The sequence below is a fragment of the Nerophis ophidion genome, linkage group LG17 (assembly GCF_033978795.1).
Source record: "Nerophis ophidion isolate RoL-2023_Sa linkage group LG17, RoL_Noph_v1.0, whole genome shotgun sequence".
Taxonomy (NCBI): Eukaryota; Metazoa; Chordata; class Actinopteri; order Syngnathiformes; family Syngnathidae; genus Nerophis; species Nerophis ophidion.
In genome coordinates, this window is record NC_084627.1 from 47,115,651 (window position 1) to 47,138,159 (window position 22,509).

Sequence of the window (22,509 nt, forward strand, 5' to 3'; positions counted from 1 at the left end):
GTCATGGATGCAAAGGATTCTGGGTATTTGTTGTGTTGCGTTTATGTTGTGTTACTGTGAAGATATTCTTCCGAAATGTGTTTGTCATTCTTGTTTGGTGTGGCTTCACAGTGTGGTGCATATTAGTAAGAGTGTTAAAATTGTTTATATCACAACCTTCAGTGTAACCTGTATCACCCAGTATGCCTTGCAGCCGTGTACATGTATCTGCAGAAGCCACATACAACATGTTGCTGGACTGGCAAGCGGTGTTTACATGTTGTAAAAGGTGTCTAAGGCAATGGCATCATAGCACGCCCTTATTATTGTTATCTGGGTGACCACCAGCAGACGTTTTTCGAGAATGGTTGCGGCTCCCATTGTCTTCTTTATTTTTTGGAACGCGTCAAAATGGCTCTTTGAGTGGTAAAGGTTGCCGACCCCTGCTCTAGACACTTAAATGTACTTATCAATTCCCTATTAATACATACTAACCAATTTTGAGACGTCCGAACTCGTGGGGGGCGGGGTTTGGTGGTAGCAGGGGTGTATATTTTAGCGTCCCAGAGGAGTTAGTGCTGCAAGGGGGTCTGGGTATTTGTTCTGTTGTGTTTTTGATTGATTGATTGATTGATTGATACTTTTATTAGTAGATTGCACAGTACAGTACATATTCCGTACAATTGACCACTAGATGGTAACACCCCAATAAGTTTTTCAACTTAATTAAGTCGGGGTCCACGTTAATCAATTCATGGTGTTTATGTTGTGTTACAGTGCGGATATTCTCCCGAAATGTGTTTGTCATTCTTGTTTGGTGTGGGTTCTCAGTGTGACCAATTTATCAGATGTTGTCCTCATCCTTCTATTATCGAGTTTTGTGTCTCCGCCGTGTGCACGCCTTTAGTTTGCACTTTTATAGTCGAAATAAAACATGTATTTACATTCACGCCATGTCCCGTCACCTTCTATTGCATCCCGGGAAAACAATCCTCGCAGCAAGCTGCGACCCCCCTCCAAATTACGACAAAACCATGTTTTTGCATGAGTATAATTATTACTTTCAGTACAATTTCAATGACTTGTTTTCCAAAACAGAGTTTCAAAATCAGACATTCATAGTGTCATGCGCAAATCTGCTTTCTGAATTCAAACGAATATTCAACATATTTTTAAGGCTGGGCTCTTAAACTTTTAGATAAGTTGATGTATTCTTTACGGCCTATATTTTATCCAGTATATGTTTATGATCAGTGGATGTAAACTTGCGAGGACAACATTGGGTATTCCCTGAACTAGGGCCGTTATCGCAGATCTAAGTAGAGCTCTAAGAATGAGTCTGTGCAAGACCCGCGGCATATACGAGTCATATGGTTGTATTCAAGTCCCACTGGACGGGAGTATGGGAGGTTTGAAACGATAATTATGCTTGAAGTTTCCTTGTGAAGCAGGAAAAGCTATCATTAGAGTGAGAAGAGGTGATCAGAAAGGCTCAGGGGAGCCAAACTCAGGTGCCCAAGGCAGCAGCCACAGTTATTAAAAGGTGGACATGGCCTTATGAATGTTTATAGAGGACGCCATCTCCCTTCTACCTTCTCTCCACAGTCCTTTACTACACTCCATAGTGCAAGTTTTTAGGAAATGTTGTTGGTAAGTTAAAGAAAACAAATATTAACATTCATTTGCAACGTTCGTCTCTTCCCAATGGTCTTTGCGTGCTATGAGCAGATAGTCAATGATGTCAAGTATTTAGTGAAGTGGTAGAAGTCAATGAGTTAGCTAGCAGCATGTAAATATAGTAACAATAGCAACACAAAATATGCATTGAAGACAAACTGAGGCAGTGATTGTCAGACTGGTTTTCATTTAGAGCCACGTCGCAATTATGGTTGCCCTCAGAGTAATATATGAATATACATGTAGATATCCATCCATCCATCCATCTTCTAAGCTCAGACTTCCCTCTCCCCAGCCACTTCGTCCAGCTCTTCCCAGGGGATCCCGAGGCGTTCCCAAGCCAGCCGGAAGACAAAGTCCTCCCAACGTGTCCTGGGTTATCCCCGTGGCCTCATACCGGTCGGACGTGCCCTAAACACCTCCCTAGGGAGACGTCTGGGTGGCATCCTGACCAGATGCCCGAACCACCTTATCTGGCTCCTCTCCATGTGGAGGAGAAGCGGCTTTACTTTGAGTTCCTCCCGGATGACAGAGCTTCTCACCCTATCTCTAAGGGAGAGCACCACCACCCGGCGGAGGAAACTCATTTCGGCCGCTTGTACCCGTGATCTTGTCCTTTCGGTTATAAACCAAAGCTCATGACCATAGGTGAGGATGGGAACGTAGATCGACCGGTAAATTGAGAGCTTTGCCTTCCAGCTCAGCTCCTTCTTCACCACAACGGATCCATACGGCGTCCGCATTACTGAAGACGCCGCACCGATCCACCTGTCCATCTCAGGATCCACTCTTCCCTCACTCCTGAACAAGACTCCGAGATACTTGAACTCCTCCACTTGGGGAATGGTCTCCTCTTCAACCCGCAGATGGCACTCCAAGCTTTTCCGGATTCAGACTTGGAAGTGCTGATTCTCATCCCAGTCACTTCATAGTGAGAGCTGAAAATCCTGGCCACCAGTTGAAGCCATACCACATCATCTACAAAAAGCAAAGACCTAATCTTGCTGCCACCAAACTGTTTTGGTGGCTGTCCTTTGTCACCGATTCTGTTCATAACTTTTATGGACAGAATTTCTAGGCGCAGAAGGCATTGAGGGGATCTGGTTTGGTGACCGCAGGATTAGGTCTCTGCTTTTTGCAGATGATGTGGTCCTGATGGCTTCATCTGGCCAAGATATTCAGCTCTCCCTAGATCGGTTCGCAGCCGAGTGTGAAGCGACTGGGATGAGAATCAGCACCTCCAAAACCGAGTCCATGGTTCTCGCCCGGAAAAGGTTGGAGTGCCATCTCCAGGTTGGGGAGGAGACCCTGCCCCAAGTGGAGGAGTTTGAGTACCTGGGAGTCTTGTTCACGAGTGAGGGAAGATTGGATCATGAGATCGACAGGCGGATCAGTGCGGCGTTTTGAGTAATGCGGACGCCGTATGGATCCGTTGTGGTGAAGAAGGAGCTGAGCCGGAAGGCAAAGCTCTCAATTTACCGGCTGATCTATGTTCCAATCCACACCTATGGTCATGACGGGTCATGACCAAAAGGACAAGATCACGGGTACAAGCGGCCGAATTGAGTTTCCTCCACCGGGTGGCGGGGCTCTCCCTTAGAGATAGGGTGAGAAGCTCTGTCATCTGGGAGGAGCTCAAAGTAAAGCCGCTGCTCCTCCACGTGGAGAGGAGCCAGATGAGTTGGTTCGGGCATCTGGTCAGGATGCCACCCGAACGTCTCCCTAAGGAGGTGTTTAGGGCATGCCCAACCGGTAAGAGGCCACGGGGAAGACCCAGGACACGTTGGGAAAACTATGTCTCCCGGCTGGCCTGGGAACGCCTCGGGATCCCTCGGGAGGAGCTGGACGAAGTGGCCGGGGAGAGGGAAGTCTGGGCTTCCCTGCTTAGGCTGCTGCCCCCGCGACCCCATCTTGGATAAGCGGAAGAAGATGGATGGATAAATGGATGGATGATTGATTGGTTGTGAGGATTAGGAGTCATTCTTCGTCAAACTAAGTACACATAAACATCCTAGCAGTCGGCATCCTAGTGAGAGCAGACATCGTGCAGTAAGCGATGTTTTAATATGTTTGTTGGCTCTCATGGAGTCTGCAGTGAGTGATAATCAGTGATGCTTTTTTGAACTGAATCCTTGAATTGAGAAAAATACGTAAATATTACATGTTATTTTCAATGTGCTCGTTACTACTACCCCATGTCTAGCATTAAAAGATTACAGTGCACTTAAGATGTGACTTTAAGGTTTTACTACTTACGTATAAAATACTACACGGTCTAGCTCCATCCTATCTTGCCGATTGTATTGTACCATATGTCCCGGCAAGAAATCTGCCTTCAAAGGACTCCGGCTTATTAGTGATTCCTAAAGCCCAAAAAAAGTCTGCGGGCTATAGAGCGTGTTCCGTTCGGGCTCCAGTACTCTGGAATGCCCTCCCGGTAACAGTTCGAGATGCTACCTCAGTAGAAGCATTTAAGTCTCATCTTAAAACGTATTTGTATACTCTAGCCTTTAAATAGACCTCCTTTTTAGACCAGTTGATCTGCCGTTTCTTTTCTTTTTCTCCTATGTCCCACTCTCCCCTTGTGGAGGGGGTCTGTTCCGGTGGCCATGGATGAAGTACTGGCTGTCCAAAATCGGGACCCAGGATGGACCGCTCGTCCAGAGTCGGGACCCGGGATGGACCGCTTGCCTGTGTATCGGTTGAGGACAGCTCTGCGCTGCTGATCCGACTCCGCTGGGGATGCTTTCCTGCTGGCTCCACTATATTGGATCCACTTTGCACTTGATTCTCACGGTTACGTTAGATCTACTATGGATTGGACTTTCACAATATCATGTTAGATCCGCTCGACATCCATTGCTTTCGGTCCTCTGGTTGGGGGTTGCCCACATATGTGGTCCTCTCCAAGGTTTCTCATAGTGATCATGGTCGACGTCCCACAGGGGTGAGTTTTTCCGTGCCTTTATGTGGGCCCTACCGAGGATGTCGTTGTGGTTTGTGCAGCCCTTTGAGACACTTGTGATTTAGGGCTATATAAATAAACATTGATTGATTGATACTACATAACACTTACAGAGTGTGTACAAAACATTGATGGATGTTGTTTTATAGAGCGTTTTATAGGCAGAATGGAGAAATTCCCATAAGCGCCATTGGAAGAAGACTTTTGGTGTTATTTATTTACCAGTAAGAATGCATAAAAAAAGAAAAAGGTGTGCTCAACATTCGTTGAAAAGTGCAGATCCTCTTTAACGTAGAAATAGCTTTTTGTTATCTCTCCATCGATGAGCCGTTTCCTCGATATAAATGCATGTCACATTAGTGCCCTCCCGGTAACAGTTCGAGATGCTACCTCAGTAGAAGCATTTAAGTCTCACCTTAAAACTCATCTATATACTCTAGCCTTTAAATAGACCTTTATAGACCAGTTGATCTGCCGCTTCTTTTCTTTTTCTCCTATGTCCGGTCCGATGACCATGGATGAAGTACTGGCTGTCCAGAGTCGAGACCCAGGATGGACCGCTCGCCTGTGTATCGGTTGGGGACATCTCTACGCTGCTGATCCGCCTCCCCTTGAGATGGTTTCCTGTGGACGGGACTGTCGCTGCTGTCTTGGATCCACTTAAACTGAACTCTCGCGGCTGTGTTGGAGCCACTATGGATTGAACTTTCACAGTATCATGTTAGACCCGCTCGACATCCATTGCTTTCGGTCCCCTAAAGGGGGGGGGGGTTGCCCACATCTGAGGTCCTCTCCAAGGTTTCTCATAGTCAGCATTGTCACTGGCGTCCCACTGGATGTGAATTCTCCCTGCCCACTGGGTGTGAGTTTTCCTTGCCCTTTTGTGGGTTCTTCCGAGGATGTCGTAGTCGTAATGATTTGTGCAGTCCTTTGAGACATTTGTGATTTGGGGCTATATAAATAAACATTGATTGATTGATAGTAAGAGCCACTCTGTTCGATATATTATGATGCCATGTTTGTCCTTAATGGAAAATCCATAGCGAGACAAGTCCGCCACCACCAAGACCATACAGAAGCAATTTCCCAATTGACATCTAGAGGGCTTAAGTGATTGATTCTGACTGCTCTTGGATTTGAATCCCATTCGCTGCGAGCTCATTGACTCGCAAACGTCGTCTCGGGGTTTATCTACAACCTGCCAAGTGTCCTTCTCTCCTTTTTTTCCCCCTTCTCGCTCAGTTTATTTATCCTGTTGTCCTCTCCAACCACCGCGGGAGTGCCGTATAAGACGAGCCAGGTCACGGAAAGGAGCAGATAAGAGATGAGTGAATACGCTCTACTTGTAATTGACAATGTGGGATCTGACACAGGTGGTGGGATGGCGCCAACTGTAACAAAAACAACGACACCTATCGAGCAAACCTTAAAAACATATTCAACGACTCTGATCATGCCTCATAAACTTTCAGTTTCTATTTCCACGTTGTTTGGTTTGCTGATGTTCCTTACTCAAATAGAATAGACTAAAATAACTTTATTTTCATTGCATTAAAAATACAACAATATTAGAGTAGTGGTCCAGTAAAATGCTTAACTATACATTAAACAACAATTAGTATAAACAGAAATAAATAATTAGAAGCATTTAAGTCCCATCTTAACAGTCGTTTGTATACTCTAGCCTTTAAACAGATCCCCTTTTTAGACTTGTTGCTGGCCCCACCATGGACTGGACTCTCACTATTATGTTAGATCCACTATGGACTGGACTCTCACTATTATGTTAGATCCACTATGTATGGACTCTCACTATTATGTTAGATCCACTATGGACTGGACTCTCACTATTATGTTAGATTCACTATGGACTGGACTCTCACTATTATGTTAGATCCACTATGAACTGGACTCTCACTATTATGTTGGATCCACTATGGACTGGACTCTCACTATTATGTTAGATCCACTATGGACTGGACTCTCACTATTATGTTAGATCCACTATGGACTGGACTCTCACTTTTATGTTAGATCCACAATGGACTGGACTCTCACTATTATGTTAGATCCACTATGGACTGGACTCTCACTAGAATGTTAGATCCACTATGGACTGGACTCTCACTATTATGTTAGATAGTGAGACACTATTATGTTAGATCCACTATGGACTGGACCCTCACTATTATGTTAGATCCACTATGGACTGGACTCTCACTATTATGTTAGATCCACTATGGACTGGACTCTCACTTTTATGTTAGATCCACAATGGACTGGACTCTCACTATTATGTCAGATCCACTATGGACTGGACTCTCACTAGAATGTTAGATCCACTATGGACTGGACTCTCACTATTATGTTAGATAGTGAGACACTATTATGTTAGATCCACTATGGACTGGACTCTCACTTTTATGTTAGATCCACTATGGACTGGACTCTCACTATTATGTTAGATCCACTATGGACTGGACTTTCACACTAATATGTTAGATCCACCATGGACTGGACTCTCACACTATTATGTTAGATCCACTATGGACTGGACTCTCACTATTATGTTAGATCCACTATGGACTGGACTCTCACTATTATGTTAGATCCACTATGAACTGGACTCTCACTATTATGTTAGATCCACTATGGACTGGACTCTCACTATTATGTTAGATCCACTATGGACTGGACTCTCACACTATTATGTTAGATCCACTATGGACTGGACTCTCACTATTATGTTAGATCCACAATGGACTGGACTCTCACTATTATGTTGGATCCACTATGGACTGGACTCTCACTATTATGTCAGATCCACTTTGCGGTCCTTTCCAAGGTTTCTCATAGTCATTCTCATCGACGTCCCACCGGGTTGTGAGTTTTTCCTTGCCCCTATGTGGGCGCTGATCCGCGGATGTCGTTGTAGTTTGTACAGCCCTTTGAGACACTTGTGATTTTGGGCTATATAAATAAACATTGATTGATTGATTGATTGAGTGATTGATTGATTGATTGATAATTAGAAATAGAAGTGTTAGGAAGAGTTAATAACCAATAAATAAGTGCAGTGCCTTGATTACTGTAATGTAAAAGACTTGAGAGCTTGGGTGGTGTTCGGGTCTATGGGACCCGTTTTTATTTTTTATTTAAAAAAAAAAAAATACAATTAATTAATTTTTCAAACTGAGACTCACTGATTTTGGCTCATTTTCTGTGAAAAACATATATCAGAATACATATTTAATGACCGCATACTATACACCCCCCCTACACACTTTTATTACATATAAGATGTCCGGTTCCACTGGACCCAGGGTTAATAGAAGTGTGGAAATTGATATTCTGTGTACCACACACACACACACACACACACACACACACACACACACACACACACACACACACACACCAGGCATAGACAGGGGGAGGACAGAATGTAGGTACACCGCAACATCAGAGGATTCAAATGTGCGAGAAAATGAGAGCAGGCAGAGTTGACAAACAATGTTGCAACTTTGTGTGGGAATCGCAGCGTTTGTGGGTCTGATGGACCCGTTGCATTTTGTGGCTTTTAATGCCTCACAATCAAATACTTTTATGTTCAAATACTGAACAGATGTTTACCTTATCCCAATAAACATCTGTTCAGTGTTTTAACAAAAAAATGTTTGGTTAACAACAGTATGAACATTACATTACACATGGGTTAAGGAAAGTTTCAACCGTACCTTTGGGGAGATACTCAGACACCAACAACACGTTTCCAATGTCTTGAATATCATAAATGTAAATGTCAACGGTACAAGAAGCGATCCTGACCGACAGGAATCCAGAAAATACGCTAGAGCAACTAATTGAACGTTCTCAGGACTGGCTATAAAAGTTTAAGTGTGTCATCCTTACAAACTGAGAGGTACAAGTAAGCACAAAGCAAACATAAACAGTACGTTCAAATAAACCTTTCATCGAAACAAGGACGTGTGTCGCTAACATACGCTCCAAGCACTGAAATCCCAGTAAATGTAAGAAGCTTCAACCACTGACTCATACGATGAACCGCCAGGTTTCGCTCAATCCATGCTGGGATTTGATAAAGCATCGCATTGAGTCAGACCTGTATCTCCATTCTAAGACAGGTGGATAACAGGTCCCAGCACCTTCAACGATATCACGACAGACACAAGCCGTATCATTTTGCCAGGGCCCCATTGTTCTGAAGACGTAGCCTTAGGGCGGAGAAATGTTTGGCCGATGACAGCCGACGCATCACAAGAGTCTGGGAATGCAGACGAATGAAAGCGGACTAGAATTGACTCACCTTGCCAAAGTCTCTGACATCAAAGAGGTCAAAGGGGTCAAACAGCTCACTGTTCCGCAGGCCAAACTTGTCGTGGCAAACCTTGAGGAATGTCCGGATGTTTTTCAAACACAGGAACTACAAGACAAGACAGAGATACAGAATGTCAGTGGGTTCTTTGAAGTCGGAGCACAGTTCTAATATTCCACAACCATGAGGCTGCAAAACGACATGAAATCTGCTGGCTGATGGTGATCTGCTTGGTCTTCTGCTCGGACTTGATTGTTTGCCACCACAAGGTGAGCTGACGGATTGCCCCCCAGGCTGATACGCTGTCTCTCAGATGAAGATAAGGACAGTCAGAGTGGCGCCCGTCCTCTGACGTCAGACAAGCCCACCAGCACAGACATGCCTCGGGGTGCTTGGCTCGTTGGACAAAGACATCGGCCTCATGCACGCAATCCCAAATCCGACATTACTCGTGTATTTTTATTCTGATAGAGACTACTAAACCTCAGGATATCAAGCTTATGCAAAATATTTATGTAATTGTGAAGACAAAAGTTCAAAATATACGAGACATAGCAAATGAAAAATCTGCAACCATGTAATTCTCTGACTAGCTCCTTCAGCAACAATTAGATCCACGGTGATATAGCAGGTCGCTTTCTCCCAAGAGTAACACAATTATAAATACAAGCCGCGTTTCCACATGAGTTGGGAAATTGTGTTAGATGTAAATATAAACGGAATACAAATCATTTTCAACCCATATTCAGTTGAATATGCTACAAAGACAACATATTTGACGTTCAAACTGATAAACATTTTTTTTTTTTTGCAAATAATCATTGGGAAAGGTGGCAATAAATACTGATAAAGTTGAGGAATGCTCATCAAACACTTATGTGGAACATCCCACAGGTGTGCAGGCTAATTGGGAACAGGTGGGTGCCGTGATTGGGTATAAAAACAGCTTCCCAAAAAAATGCTCAGTCTTTCACAAGAAAGGATGGGGCGAGGTACACCCCTTTGTCCACAACTGCGTGAGCAAATAGTCAAACAGTTTAAGAACAACGTTTTTCAAAGTGCAATTGCAAGAAATTTAGGGATTTCAACATCTACGCTCCATAATATCATCAAAAGGTTCAGAGAATCCGGAGAAATCACTCCACATAAACCAATATTGAATGACCATGACCTTCTATCCCTCAGACGGCACTGTATCAAAATCCAACATCAATCTCTAAAGGATATCACCACATGGGCTCAGGAACACTTCAGAAAACCACTGTCACTAAATACAGTTGGTCGCTACATCTGTAAGTGCAAGTTAAACCTCTACTATGCAAAACGAAAGCCATTTATCAACAACATCCAGAAACGCCGCCGGCTTCTCTGGCCCTGATATCATCTAAGATGGACTGATGCAAAGTGGAAAAGTGTTCTGTGGTCTGACGAGTCCACATTTCAAATTGTTTTTGGAAATATTCGACATTATGTCATCCGGATCAAAGGGGAAGCGAACCATCCAGACTGTTATCGACGCAAGATTCAAAAGGCAGCATCTGTGATGGTTTGGGGGTGCATTAGTGACCAAGGGATGGGTAACTTACACATCTGTGAAGGCATCATTAATGCTGAAAGGTAATTTTGGAACAACATATGCTGCCATCTTTTTCATGGACGCCCCTGCTTATTTCAGCAAGACAATGCCAAGCCACATTCAGCACGTGTTACAACAGTGTGGCTTCGTAAAAAAAAAAGAGTGCGGGTACTTTCCTGGCCCGCCTGCAGTCCAGACCTGTGGAAAATGTGTGGCGCATTATGAAGCGTAAAATACGACAGCGGAGACCCCGGACTGTTGAACGACTGAAGCTCTACATAAAACAAGAATGGGAAAGAATTCCACTTTCAAAGCTTCAACAATAAGTTTCCTCAGTTCCCAAACGTTTATTGAGTGTTGTTAAAAGAAAAGGTGATGTAACACAGTGGTGAACATGCCCTTTCCCAACTACTTTGGCACTAAGTTAATTATTATTTGCAAAAAAAAAAAAGTCTATGAGTTTGAACATCAAATATGTTGTCTTTGTAGCATATTCAACTGAATATGGGTTGAAAAGGATTTGCAAATCATTGTATTCCGTTTATATTTACATCTAACACAATTTCCCAACTCATATGGAAACGGGGTTTGTATGATCCGCTGCAAGCCGTAATCGATGCTTTCATTAAACAAATAGCGGGCGTTGGTTGGTCATCCAGCTGGGTTAATGCCCGCAGGTCTTTAATGGCAACAACAGCATGAGTAGGTGTTCATGTCCAGCGCGTTAACACACTTCGAGCGTGGCGAAATGCTTTTAAAAAGCTGCCTGCACCTTTAATGAGATGTAGTGCTTCCTGTTGCGGCCGCTGACCAAGTGAGACGTCCTCTGTCAGCCTGCGACGCTCATTAACTTTCATTGTTTCAACGGCAAAAAGTCATCAACTCAAGCTTTCCCCTTCTGTTACTTAACAGCTGCATTGGGACCTTCTATGATTACATACAGTGGGGGGCAAAAGTTGACATACACTTGTAAAGAACATCATGGCTGTCTTGAGTTTCCAATTATTTTTACATCTCTTATTTTTTGTGATAGAGTGATTGGAGCACATACTTGTTGGTCACACAAAAATATTCATGAAGTTTGGTTCTTTCATGAAATTAATATAGCTCTACTGAAAATATGAGCAAATCAAAAGTATACATACAGCAATGTTAATATTTGTGTCGATAACAGTCTGGATGGTTCGCTTTCCCTTTGGTCCGGATGACACAATGTCGAATATTTCCAAAAACAATTTGAAATGTGGACTCGTCAGACCACAGAACACTTCTCCACTTGTCATCAGTCCATTTTAGATCTCAGGCCCAGAGAAGCTGGCGGCGTTTCTGGATGTTGTTGATAAATGGCTTTCGCTTTGCTTAGTATCAATCAATCAATCAATCAATCAATGTTTACTTATATAGCCCTAAATCACTAGTGTCTCAAAGGGCTGCACAAACCACTACGACATCCTCGGTAGGCCCACATAAGGGCAAGGAAAACTCACACCCAGTGGGACGTCGGTGACAATGATGACTATGAGAACCTTGGAGAGGAGGAAAGCAATGGATGTCGAGCGGATCTAACATGATACTGTGAAAGTTCAATCCATAATGGATCCAACACAGTCGCGAGAGTCCAGTCCAAAGCGGATCCAACACAGCAGCGAGAGTCCCGTCCACAGGAAATCATCCCAAGCGGAGGCGGATCAGCAGCGCAGAGATGTCCCCAGCCGATACACAGGCGAGCAGTACATGACCACCGGATCGGACTGGACCCCCTCCACAAGGGAGAGTGGGACATAGGAGAAAAAGAAAAGAAACGGCAGATCAACTGGTCGAAAAAGGGAGTCTATTTAGTAGAGCTTTAACTTGCACTTACAGATGTAGCGACCAACTGCATTTAGTGACAGGGGTTTTCTGAAGTGTTCCTGAGCCCATGTGGTGATATCCTTTAGAGATTGATGTCGGTTTTTGATACAGTGCCGTCAGAGGGATCGAAGGTCATGGTCATTCAATGTTGGTTACATGTCCCTTGGCAAGTTTCACTGCAATAAAGCACTTTTGGTAGCCATCCACAAGCTTCTGCTTGAATTTTTGTCCACTCCTCTTCACAAAATTGGTGCAGTTCAGCAAAATGTGTGACGTGGACTTGTTTCTTCAGCATTGTCCACATGTTAAAAAGCCTACTGAAACACACCACTACCGACCACACAGTCTGATAGTTTATATATCAATGATGAAATATTAACATTGCAACACATGCCAATACGTCCGCTTTAGTTTACTAAATTGCAATTTTTAATTTTGCGCGGAAGTATCCTGCTAAAACGTCGCGGTATGATGACGCGTTCCTGTGACGTCATTCATTGTAGAGGACATTTTGTTCCAGCACCGTTCCTAGCTATAAGTCGCCTCTTTTCATCGCATAATTCCACAGTATTCTGGACATCTGTGTTGCTGAATCTTTTTCAATGTGTTCTATGAATAATGGAGACATCAAAGAAGAAAGCTGTAGGTGGGAAGCGGTGTATTGCGGCCGCCTTTAGCAACACAAACACAGCCGGTGTTTCATTGTTTACATTCCCGAAACATGACGGTGAAGCTTTACTATGGAACAGAGCGGTCAAGCGAACACGGTTGGATTGGACCACACACACAAAGTACAGTGTATTATGCAGCGATTATTTTGAAAAATCGTGTTTCAAAGAGGGTCCCTTGCGAAAGGCAGAGATGGGCATCGCCACCACTTGTCGAATGGTGCTGAAGAAAGGTGCGGGGCTGACCTTCAGGATGTACAGGTACGACCATATAATCTCACTAAAACACTAGTAACACAATAAGCAGATAAGGGATTTTCCAGAATTATCCTAGTAAATGTGTCTAATAACATCTGAATCGCTCCCACTATATAGTCTTTTTTTTTCTAGTCCTTCACTCTCACTTTCCTCATCCACAAATCTTTTATCCTTGCTCAAATTAATGGGGAAATTGTCGCTTTCTCGGTCCGAATCGCTCTTGCTGCTGGTGGCCATGATTGTAAACAATGTTCAGATGTGAGGAGCTCCACAACCCGTGACGTCACGCGCACATCGTCTGCTACTTCCGGTACAGGCAAGGCTTTTTTATTAGCGACCCTTAGCAGAAAAAACGCCCCAAAGCATGATGTTTCCACCCCCATGCTTCACAGTAGGTGTGGTGTTCTTGGGATGCAACTCAGTATTCTTCTTCCTCCAAACACGACGAGTTGAGTTTATACCAAAATGGATACATGGATGATACAGCAGAGGATTGGGAAAATGTCATGTGGTCAGATGAAACCAAAATAGAACTTTTTGGTATAAACTCAACTCGTCGCGTTTGGAGGAAGAAGAATACTGAGTTGCATCCCAAGAACACCATACCTACTGTAAAGCATGGGGGTGGAAACATGTTTTGGGGCGTTTTTTCTGCTAAGGGGACAGGACGATTGATCCGTGTTAAAGGGGAACATTATCACCACCCTATGTAAGCGTCAATATATACCTTGATGTTGCAGAAAAAAGACCATGTATTTTTTTTAACCGATTTCCGAACTCTAAATGGGTGAATTTTGGCAAATTAAACGCCTTTCTGTTTATCAGTCTTTTAGCGATGACGTCAGAACGTGACGTCACCGAGGTAACACACCCGCCATTTTCATTTTCAACACATTACAAACACCGGGTCTCAGCTCTGTTATTTTCCGTTTTTTCGACTATTTTTTGGAACCTTGGAGACATCATGCCTCGTCGGTGTGTTGTCGGAGGGTGTAACAACACTAACAGGGAGGGATTCAAGTTGCACCACTGGCAAGAAATCTGCCGCCAGACCCCCATTGAATGTACCAGAGTGTCTCCACATTTGACCGGCGATGCTAAGACAGACATGGCACAGAGATGTATGGATAACCTGCAGATGCATTTGCAACGATTAAGTCAACTAAATCACAAAGGTGAGTTTTGTTGATGTTGTTGACTTATGTGCTAATCAGACATATTTGGTCGCGGCATGACCGCCAGCTAATCGATGCTAACATGCTACGCTAATCGATGCTAACATGCTATTTACGCTAGCTGTATGTACATTTGAAACTAGATACCCACATTTAATGCGAAACAAACACTTACCAATCGACGGATTTAAGTCGCTCCGGTGTCACAAGATGCGAAAGTCCTGATCGTTTGGTTCGCACATTTTACCGGCGATGCTAACAAGGCAGCCATGCTATGGGCCACTTCATTAGGTACACCCACGCTATGGCCGAATAGCGTCAATAGCTTCAGTTTCTTCTTCAATTTCGTTTTCGCTATCTGCCTGCATACTCCGACCATCCGTTTCAATACATGCGTAATCTGTTGAACCGCTTAAGCCGCTGAAGTCCGAGTCTGAATCCGAGCTAATGTCGCTATATCTTGCTGTGCTAACCGCCACGTTGTTTGTTTACATTGGCAGCACTGAATGACGTCACAGGGAAATGGATAGTGGTTTCGAAGATAGCGAAAATAAGGCACTTTAAAGCTTTATTTAGGGATATTCCGGGACCGGTAAAATTTAGAAAAAAACTTCAAAAAATACAACAAGCCACTGGGAACTGATTTGTATTGTTTTTAACCATTTTGAAATTGTGTGAATGTGAGTGTGAATGTTGTCCGTCTATCTGTGTTGGCCCTGCGATGAGGTGGCGACTTGTCCAGGGTGTACCCTGCCTTCCGCCCGATTGTAGCTGAGATAGGCGCAAGCGCCCCCCGCGACCCCGAAAGGGAATAAGCGGTAGAAAATGGATGGATGGATGGATGGATAATGTTCCCCTTTAAGGAAAGAATGAATGGGGCTTCACGGTGGCAGAGGGGTTAGTGCGTCTGCCTCACAATACCAAGTTCCTGCAGTCCTGGGTTCAAATCCAGGCTCGGGATCTTTCTGTGTGGAGTTTGCATGTTCTCCCCGTGAATGCGTGGGTTCCTTCCGGGTACTCTGGCTTCCTCCCACCTCCAAAGACATGCACCTGGGGATAGGTTGATTGGCAACACTAAATGGTCCCTAGTGTGTGAATGTGAGTGTGAATGTTGTCTGTCTATCTGTGTTGGCCCTGCGATGAGGTGGCGACTTGTCCAGGGTGTACCCCGCCTTCCGCCCGATTGTAGCTGAGCGCCCCCCGCAACCCCAAAAGGGAATAAGCGGTAGAAAACGGATGGATGGATGAATGGGGCCATGTATGGTGAGATTTTGAGCCAAAACCTCCTTCCATCAGTGAGAGCTTTGAATGGTTGACCAAATACTTATTTTCCACCATAATTTACAAATAAATTCTTTAAAATTCTTACAATGTGAGTTTTTTTTCCCACATTCTGTCTCTCACAGTTGAAGTGTACCTATGATGAAAATGACAGACCTCTGTCATCATTTTAAGTGGGAGAACTTGCACAATCGCTGGCTGACTAAATACTTTTTTGTATACTTTTGACGAAGCACGTTTTCAGCAATAAATTCATAACAGAACCAAACTTCATGAATGTTTTTTTGCGACAATCACAATAAAATAAGAGCTGTAGAAATGATTGGAAACTCAACACAGCCATGACGTCATGTTCTCAGTAGAAGCATTTAAGTCTCACCTTAAAACTCATTTGTATACTCTAGCCTTTAAATAGACTCCCTTTTTAGACCAGTTGATCTGCCGTTTCTTTTCTTTTTCTTCTATGTCCCACTCTCCCTTGTGGAGGGGGTCCGGTCCGATCCGGTGGCCATGTACTGCTCGCCTGTGTATCGGCTGGGGACATCTCTGCGCTGCTGATCCGCCTCCGCTTGGGATGGTTTCCTGCTGGCTCCGCTGTGAACAGGACTCTCGCTGCTGTGTCGGATCCACTTTGGACTGGACTCTCGCGACTGGGTTGGATCCATTATGGATTGAACTTTCACAGTATCATGTTAGACCCGCTCGACATCCATTGCTTTCCTCCTCTCCAAGGTTCTCTTAGTCATCATTGTCACCGACGTCCCACTGGGTGTGAGTTTTTCCTTGCCCTTATGTGGGCCTACCGAGGATGTCGTAGTGGTTTGTGCAGCCCTTTGAGACACTAGTGATTTAGGGCTATATAAGTAAACATTGATTGATTGATTCTTCACAAGTGTATGTAAACTTTTGACCACGACTGTACAACGCCGCGGAATTTGAGCGGCATTTCACGCGGCCACACCTACAAAAGCCGACGCTGACTCATTTTCATTCCAGTCGCCACATCTGCTCAGCCCCGGTGTCACGGGCGAGGACACCGCGAGAGAACCGCCCTGGCTCGCCAAAAAGCGACGCCATTGGTCGGCTGGCCGAGTGACATTTTTGCAGTTCAGTAGCCGAGGTTATCGTGTCTGTGGATCCTCACCTGCAGAAAAAAAAAAGGTTCTTTTCCTAGCCCAGATATGAAAGGGTAACATTTGCTAGAGTGCTTTGGAGAGCAGATAGAGAGAGTGGAGGAGGAGAAGGATGTGTCTGACATTCTAATATAGGTTTAGAGATAAGAAAGTAGGGGGAAGCACGAGGCAAAATTGCTATGATCTCGCTGGGAAAAAAAAATATTCTGCACGAGAGTGCATTTGGGAACAAATAGGCGGTGGTCCTCTCTTTAGGCGAAAGCTGCGCTCAGCACAATCCATCAGAAATTACCTTTCTGCAGCCGGCATCAGTTTGAGGTTGGGGCGGGGATATTGGTCATTGTTGTGAGTGCATCACGAGGACAAACTGTATTAAATCGGGTAGCAATGCATATCACTTTCTACAGATAAACGACTGAAAGCGTTTTTCCTCGTTTGCAGTTTTTTCTGCCCATGTTAGCTTAATCCAGCCATAAAATATCCAGTCAATACTCATTCTGGTAACAATCCCTTGTCGATAGTGCACAAATATTACAAACCCCGTTTCCATATGAGTTGGGAAATTGTGTTAGATGTAAATATAATCATTTTCACCCCATATTCAGTTGAATATGCTACAAAGACAACATATTTGATGTTCAAACTGATAAATGCTTTTATTTTTTGTGCAAATAATCATTAACTTTAGAATTTGATGCCAGCAACACGTGACAAAGAAGTTGGGAAAGGTGGCAATAAATACTGATAAAATTGAGAAATGCTCATCAAACACTTATTTGGAACATCCCACAGGTGTGCAGGCTAATTGGGAACAGCTTCCAAAAAAATGCTCAGTCTTTAACAAGAAAGGATGGGGCGAGGTACACCCCTTTGTCCACAACTGCGTGAGCAAATAGTCAAACAGTTTAAGAACAACGTTTCTCAAACTGTGATTGCAAGAAATTTATGGATTTCAACATCTACGCTCCATAATATCATCAAAAGGTTCAGAGAATCTGGAGAAATCACTCCACGTAAGCAGCATGGCCGGAAACCAACATTTAATGACCGTGACCTTCGATACCACAGACGGCACTGTGTCAAAAACCGACATCAATCTCTAAAGGATATCACCACATGGGCTCAGGAACACTGTCACTAAATACAGTTGGTCGTTACATCTGTAAGTGCAAGTTAAAGCTCTATTATGCAAAGCGAAAACCATTTATCAACAACATCCAGAAACGCCGCCGGCTTCTCTGGGCCTGAGATCATCTAAGATGGACTGATGCAAAGTGGAAAAGTGTTCTGTGGTCTGACGAGTCCACATTTCAAATGGTTTTTGGAAATATTCCAAATCGTGTCATCCGGACCAAAGGGGAAGCAAACCATCCAGACTGTTATCGACGCAAAGTTGAAAAGCCAGCATCTGTGATGGTATGGGGGTGCATTAGTGCCCAAGGCATGGGTAACTTACACATCTGTGAAGGCACCATTAATGCTGAAAGGTACATACAGGTTTTGGAACAACATATGCTGCCATCTAAGCCCCGTATTTTTCATGGACGCCCCGGCTTATTTCAGCAAGACGATGCCAAGCCCCTTTGTACACAACTGCGTAAGCAAATAGTCAAACAGTTTAAGAACAACGTTTCTCAAAGTGCAATTTCAAGAAATTTAGGGATTTCAACATCTACGGTCCATAATATCATCAAAAGGTTCAGAGAATCTGGAGAAATCACTCCACGTAAGCGGCATGGCCGGAAACCAACATTTAATGACCGTGACCTTCGATACCACAGACGGCACTGTGTCAAAAACCGACATCAATCGCTAAAGGATATCACCACATGGGCTCAGGAACACTTCAGAAGACCACTGTCACTAAATAGAGTTTGTCGCTACATCTGTAAATGCAAGTTAAAGCTCTATTATGCAAAGCGAAAGGCATTTATCAACAACATCCAGAAACGCCGCCGGCTTCTCTGGGCCTGAGATCATCTAAGATGGACTGATGCAAAGTGGAAAAGTGTTCTGTGGTTATAGGATATCATCACATGGGCTCAGGAACACTTCAGAAGACCACTGTCACTAAATAGGCAGAGGTAAAAACAACATAGGACATGAAACATGAACTAAAAAAACTTACTAAACTGTGGACATGAAAACGAAAGCACTTACTGTGACGTGAAAAAACAAGCATGGATAATGTCAGGGGTATCGAGAGTATCAAGAGTAATATCAAGGGTGATGTCGCCAGGTCGACTACCTGGCAACTACAGGCTTAAATAATAGTAAACATGATGAACAAGAGGCGTGTGAGTTCAAACAAATTAGGCAGGTGAAACTAATTAGTTGTCATGGAAACTAAAACAAACCTGGGTGCGCAAAAACAGGAACTAGTGGAGTCAAAAAACAAAACAGAACATAACTACACCAAACATGATCACGAGACATCACACAGCTCAGCTGAATGTGTTGTTTCTTCAGCATTGTCCACACATTTAAGTCAGGACTTTGGGAAGGCCATTCTAAAACCTTCATTCTATCCTGATTTAGCCATTCTTTTACCACTTTTGATGTGTGTGTATGGGGTCATTGTCCTTTTGGAACACCCAACTGCGCCCAAGACCCAACCTCAGGGCTGATGATTTTAGCTTGTCCTTAAGAATTTGGAGGTAATCCTCCTTTTTCATTGTTCCATTTACTCTTTGTAACACACCAGTTTCATTGGCAGCAAAACAGGCCCGGATGATAATACTACCACCACCATGCTTGACGGTAGGTCTGGTGTTCCTGGGATTAAAGGCCTCACCCTTTCTCCTCCAAACATAATGATGGGTATTGGGGCCAAACAGCTCCATTTGTGTTTCATCTGACCACAGAAATTTCCTCCAGAAGGTCTTATCTTTGTCCGTGTGATGTCAGATGAAACAAAAATGGAGCTGTTTGGCCAGTTGGGTGTTCCAACAAGACAATGACCCCAAAACACACGTCAAAAGTGGTAAAGGAATGGCAAAATCAGGCTAGAATGAAAGTATTCGAATGGCCTTCCTAAAGTCCTGACTTAAAAGTGTGGACAATGCTGAAGAAACAAGTCCATGTCACACATTTAGCTGAACTGCACTAATTTTGTCAAGAGGAGTGGTCAAAAATTCAAGCAGAAGCTACCAAAAGTGTTGTATTGCAGTGAAACCCGCCAAGGGACATGTATCTTGTTACGGGGCCGGATCCGGCCCCCGGGCCTTGAGTTTGACTCCCGTGCCTTTAAAACATAGCAATATCCGTGCAGTACTTTGAGTTGTATATACTACATATTGGATGGCTGCTGCAGTACCATTTAAACTACTCCATTAATCCAGTTCCAAGCGCTTTTTGATATCCGGCCACATTATAAAACTCCCATTCATGGTTTTTTTTACGACGAAGGCATTACAATAAAATTCAAACTGCAAATTAGAAAAGAGCGGCAGGTGTTTGTTCTTTTCCCGGCACTTGGATTACGAGCTTTTTTTTTTTTTATTTCACCTGTTTCCAAAGTAAGTTGAATCCAAACAAATGGTGGATCTTAAGCTGGCTGCCTGGTGAGGTCTCAGCTGCAGTGTGGCGGTGGGCTTTTTAAAAAGGTGTCACATGCTTGACTGAAGCGACAACTCGGGGTTTTGACTTCTCGGGGAGCGGCACACAACTTGATAAAGAGGTCGGGGTTGTTGACAGGGATGGGATTGGAAAAAAAAAAAATCAACAAATAAGCCGCCGTCACAGAAGATGATGCATTATTCCTCTGGGAGGACGCTGCCTATCTGCACAGGTTCCTACATGCTGCGTTTTAAGAAACACTAATTACAGCTTCCCTACAAAACCTGAGAAACAGCTAATAGGTGAAAGATGTGGGGAGAAAAAAAAAAAAAAAAAAAAAGTGCGAGAGATCAAGACTGAGAAGACGAGGCGTAAAAACGGGGTGTGTTGTTTTGTCAAAAGTGCAGCTCTTCGGTGTCAGACGACGACAAAGAACCTCAGCAGATGGAGTAAAACTTTCAGTAAGACTAAGAATTTGTGAGCCGGGGAGCGACTTTTGGACTTTGAAGAAGTCAAAAAATTGGAACAATTTCCCTGCAATCGCCAGCATGCAGCGAGATACGTCAACAACATAACAAACAAAACAAGAATAGACGCTGTGTATATTATAATAAACACCGTATTTTTCGGACTATAAGGCTCACTTAAAGTCCTTTCATTTCCTCAAAAACCTTGTGCGCCTAATGTACGTCATAATTCTGGTCGTGGAGGGGGGCGTGGCCTAAGGGCCTGCCGCGGAACGGGGTGTGCCAGGACCATCCCCCGAAGACAGCGGTAGCTGTGTGGATGGCCCAGGTGGGCCTTATTATCTAATGGTTAATGGGTTGTACTTGTATAGCGCTTTTCTACCCCTTTATTTAAGGAGCCCAAAGCGCTTTGACAGTTTTTCCACATTCGCCCATTCACACAGATATTTACACACTGACGGCGGGAGCTGCCATGCAAGGCGCTCACCAGGACCGATCAGGAGCAAGGGTGAAGTGTCTTGCCTAGTCACGTCCACAACGGACGTGACTAGGATGGTAGAAGGTGAGGGTTGAACCAGTAACCCTCATATTGTTTGCACAGCCACTCTACCAACATCTCCACGCCATCCCCACCTGTCGCCTTTATTAGCAGCAGCCAGGACGAGACACAAGGTTGGAGTTGGAGTTGAGAGAAAGACAGCTTCAATCAATCAATGTTTATTTCCTAAATCACAAGTGTCTCAAAGAGCTGCACAAGCCACAACAACATCCTCGGTTCAGATTCCACATCAGGGAAAAACTCAACCCAGTGGGATGACAATGAGAAATCTTGGAGAGGACCGCAGATGTAATGGACGTCGAGTGGGTCTAGCATAAAATTGTGAAAGTCCAGTCCGTAGTGGATCTAACACAATAGTGAGAGTACAGTCCATAGTGGATCTAACATAAGAGTGAGAGTCCAGTCCATAGTGGATCCAACATAATAGTGAGAGTCCAGTCCATAGTGGATCTAGCATAATAGTGAGAGTCCAGTCCACAGTGGGTCTAGCATAATATTGTGAAAGTCCGTTCCATAGTGGATCTAACATAATAGTAAGAGTCCAGTCCATAGTGGATCTAACATAATAGTGAGAGTCCAGTCAATAGTGGATGTAACATAATAGTGAGAGTCCAGTCCAGAGTGGGTCTAGCATAATATTGTGAAAGTCCAGTCCAGAGTGGATCAAACATAATAGTGTGAGAGTCCAGTCCATGGTGGATCTAACATAATAGTGAGAGTCCAGTCCATAGTTGATCTAATATAATAGTGAGAGACCAGTCCATAGTGACTCTAACATAATAGTGAGAGTCCAGTCCATAGTGGATCTAATATAATAGTGGGAGTCCAGTCCATAGTGGATCTAACATAATAGTGAGAGTCCAGTCAGTAGTGGATCCAACATAATAGTGAGAGTCCAGTCCACAGTGGGTCTAACATAATAGTGAGAGTCCAGTCCATAGTGGATCTAACATAACAGTGAGAGTCTAGTCCGTAGTGGATCTAGCATAATAGTGAGTCTTTACTCCAGCTGAACGTGACTATTCA

General features: G+C 43.9%; 1 protein-coding gene across 1 annotated transcript in view; it reads right to left on the reverse strand.

The window, feature by feature from the left end:
* vav2 (vav 2 guanine nucleotide exchange factor) overlaps positions 1-22,509 on the reverse strand; it is a 519,520-nt gene that overhangs the window by 368,567 nt on the left and 128,444 nt on the right. The window contains exon 3 of the mRNA XM_061877071.1: positions 8,949-9,065. Within this exon, the coding sequence (XP_061733055.1) occupies positions 8,949-9,065 (117 nt within the window). The remainder of the gene's footprint in view (positions 1-8,948; positions 9,066-22,509) is intronic.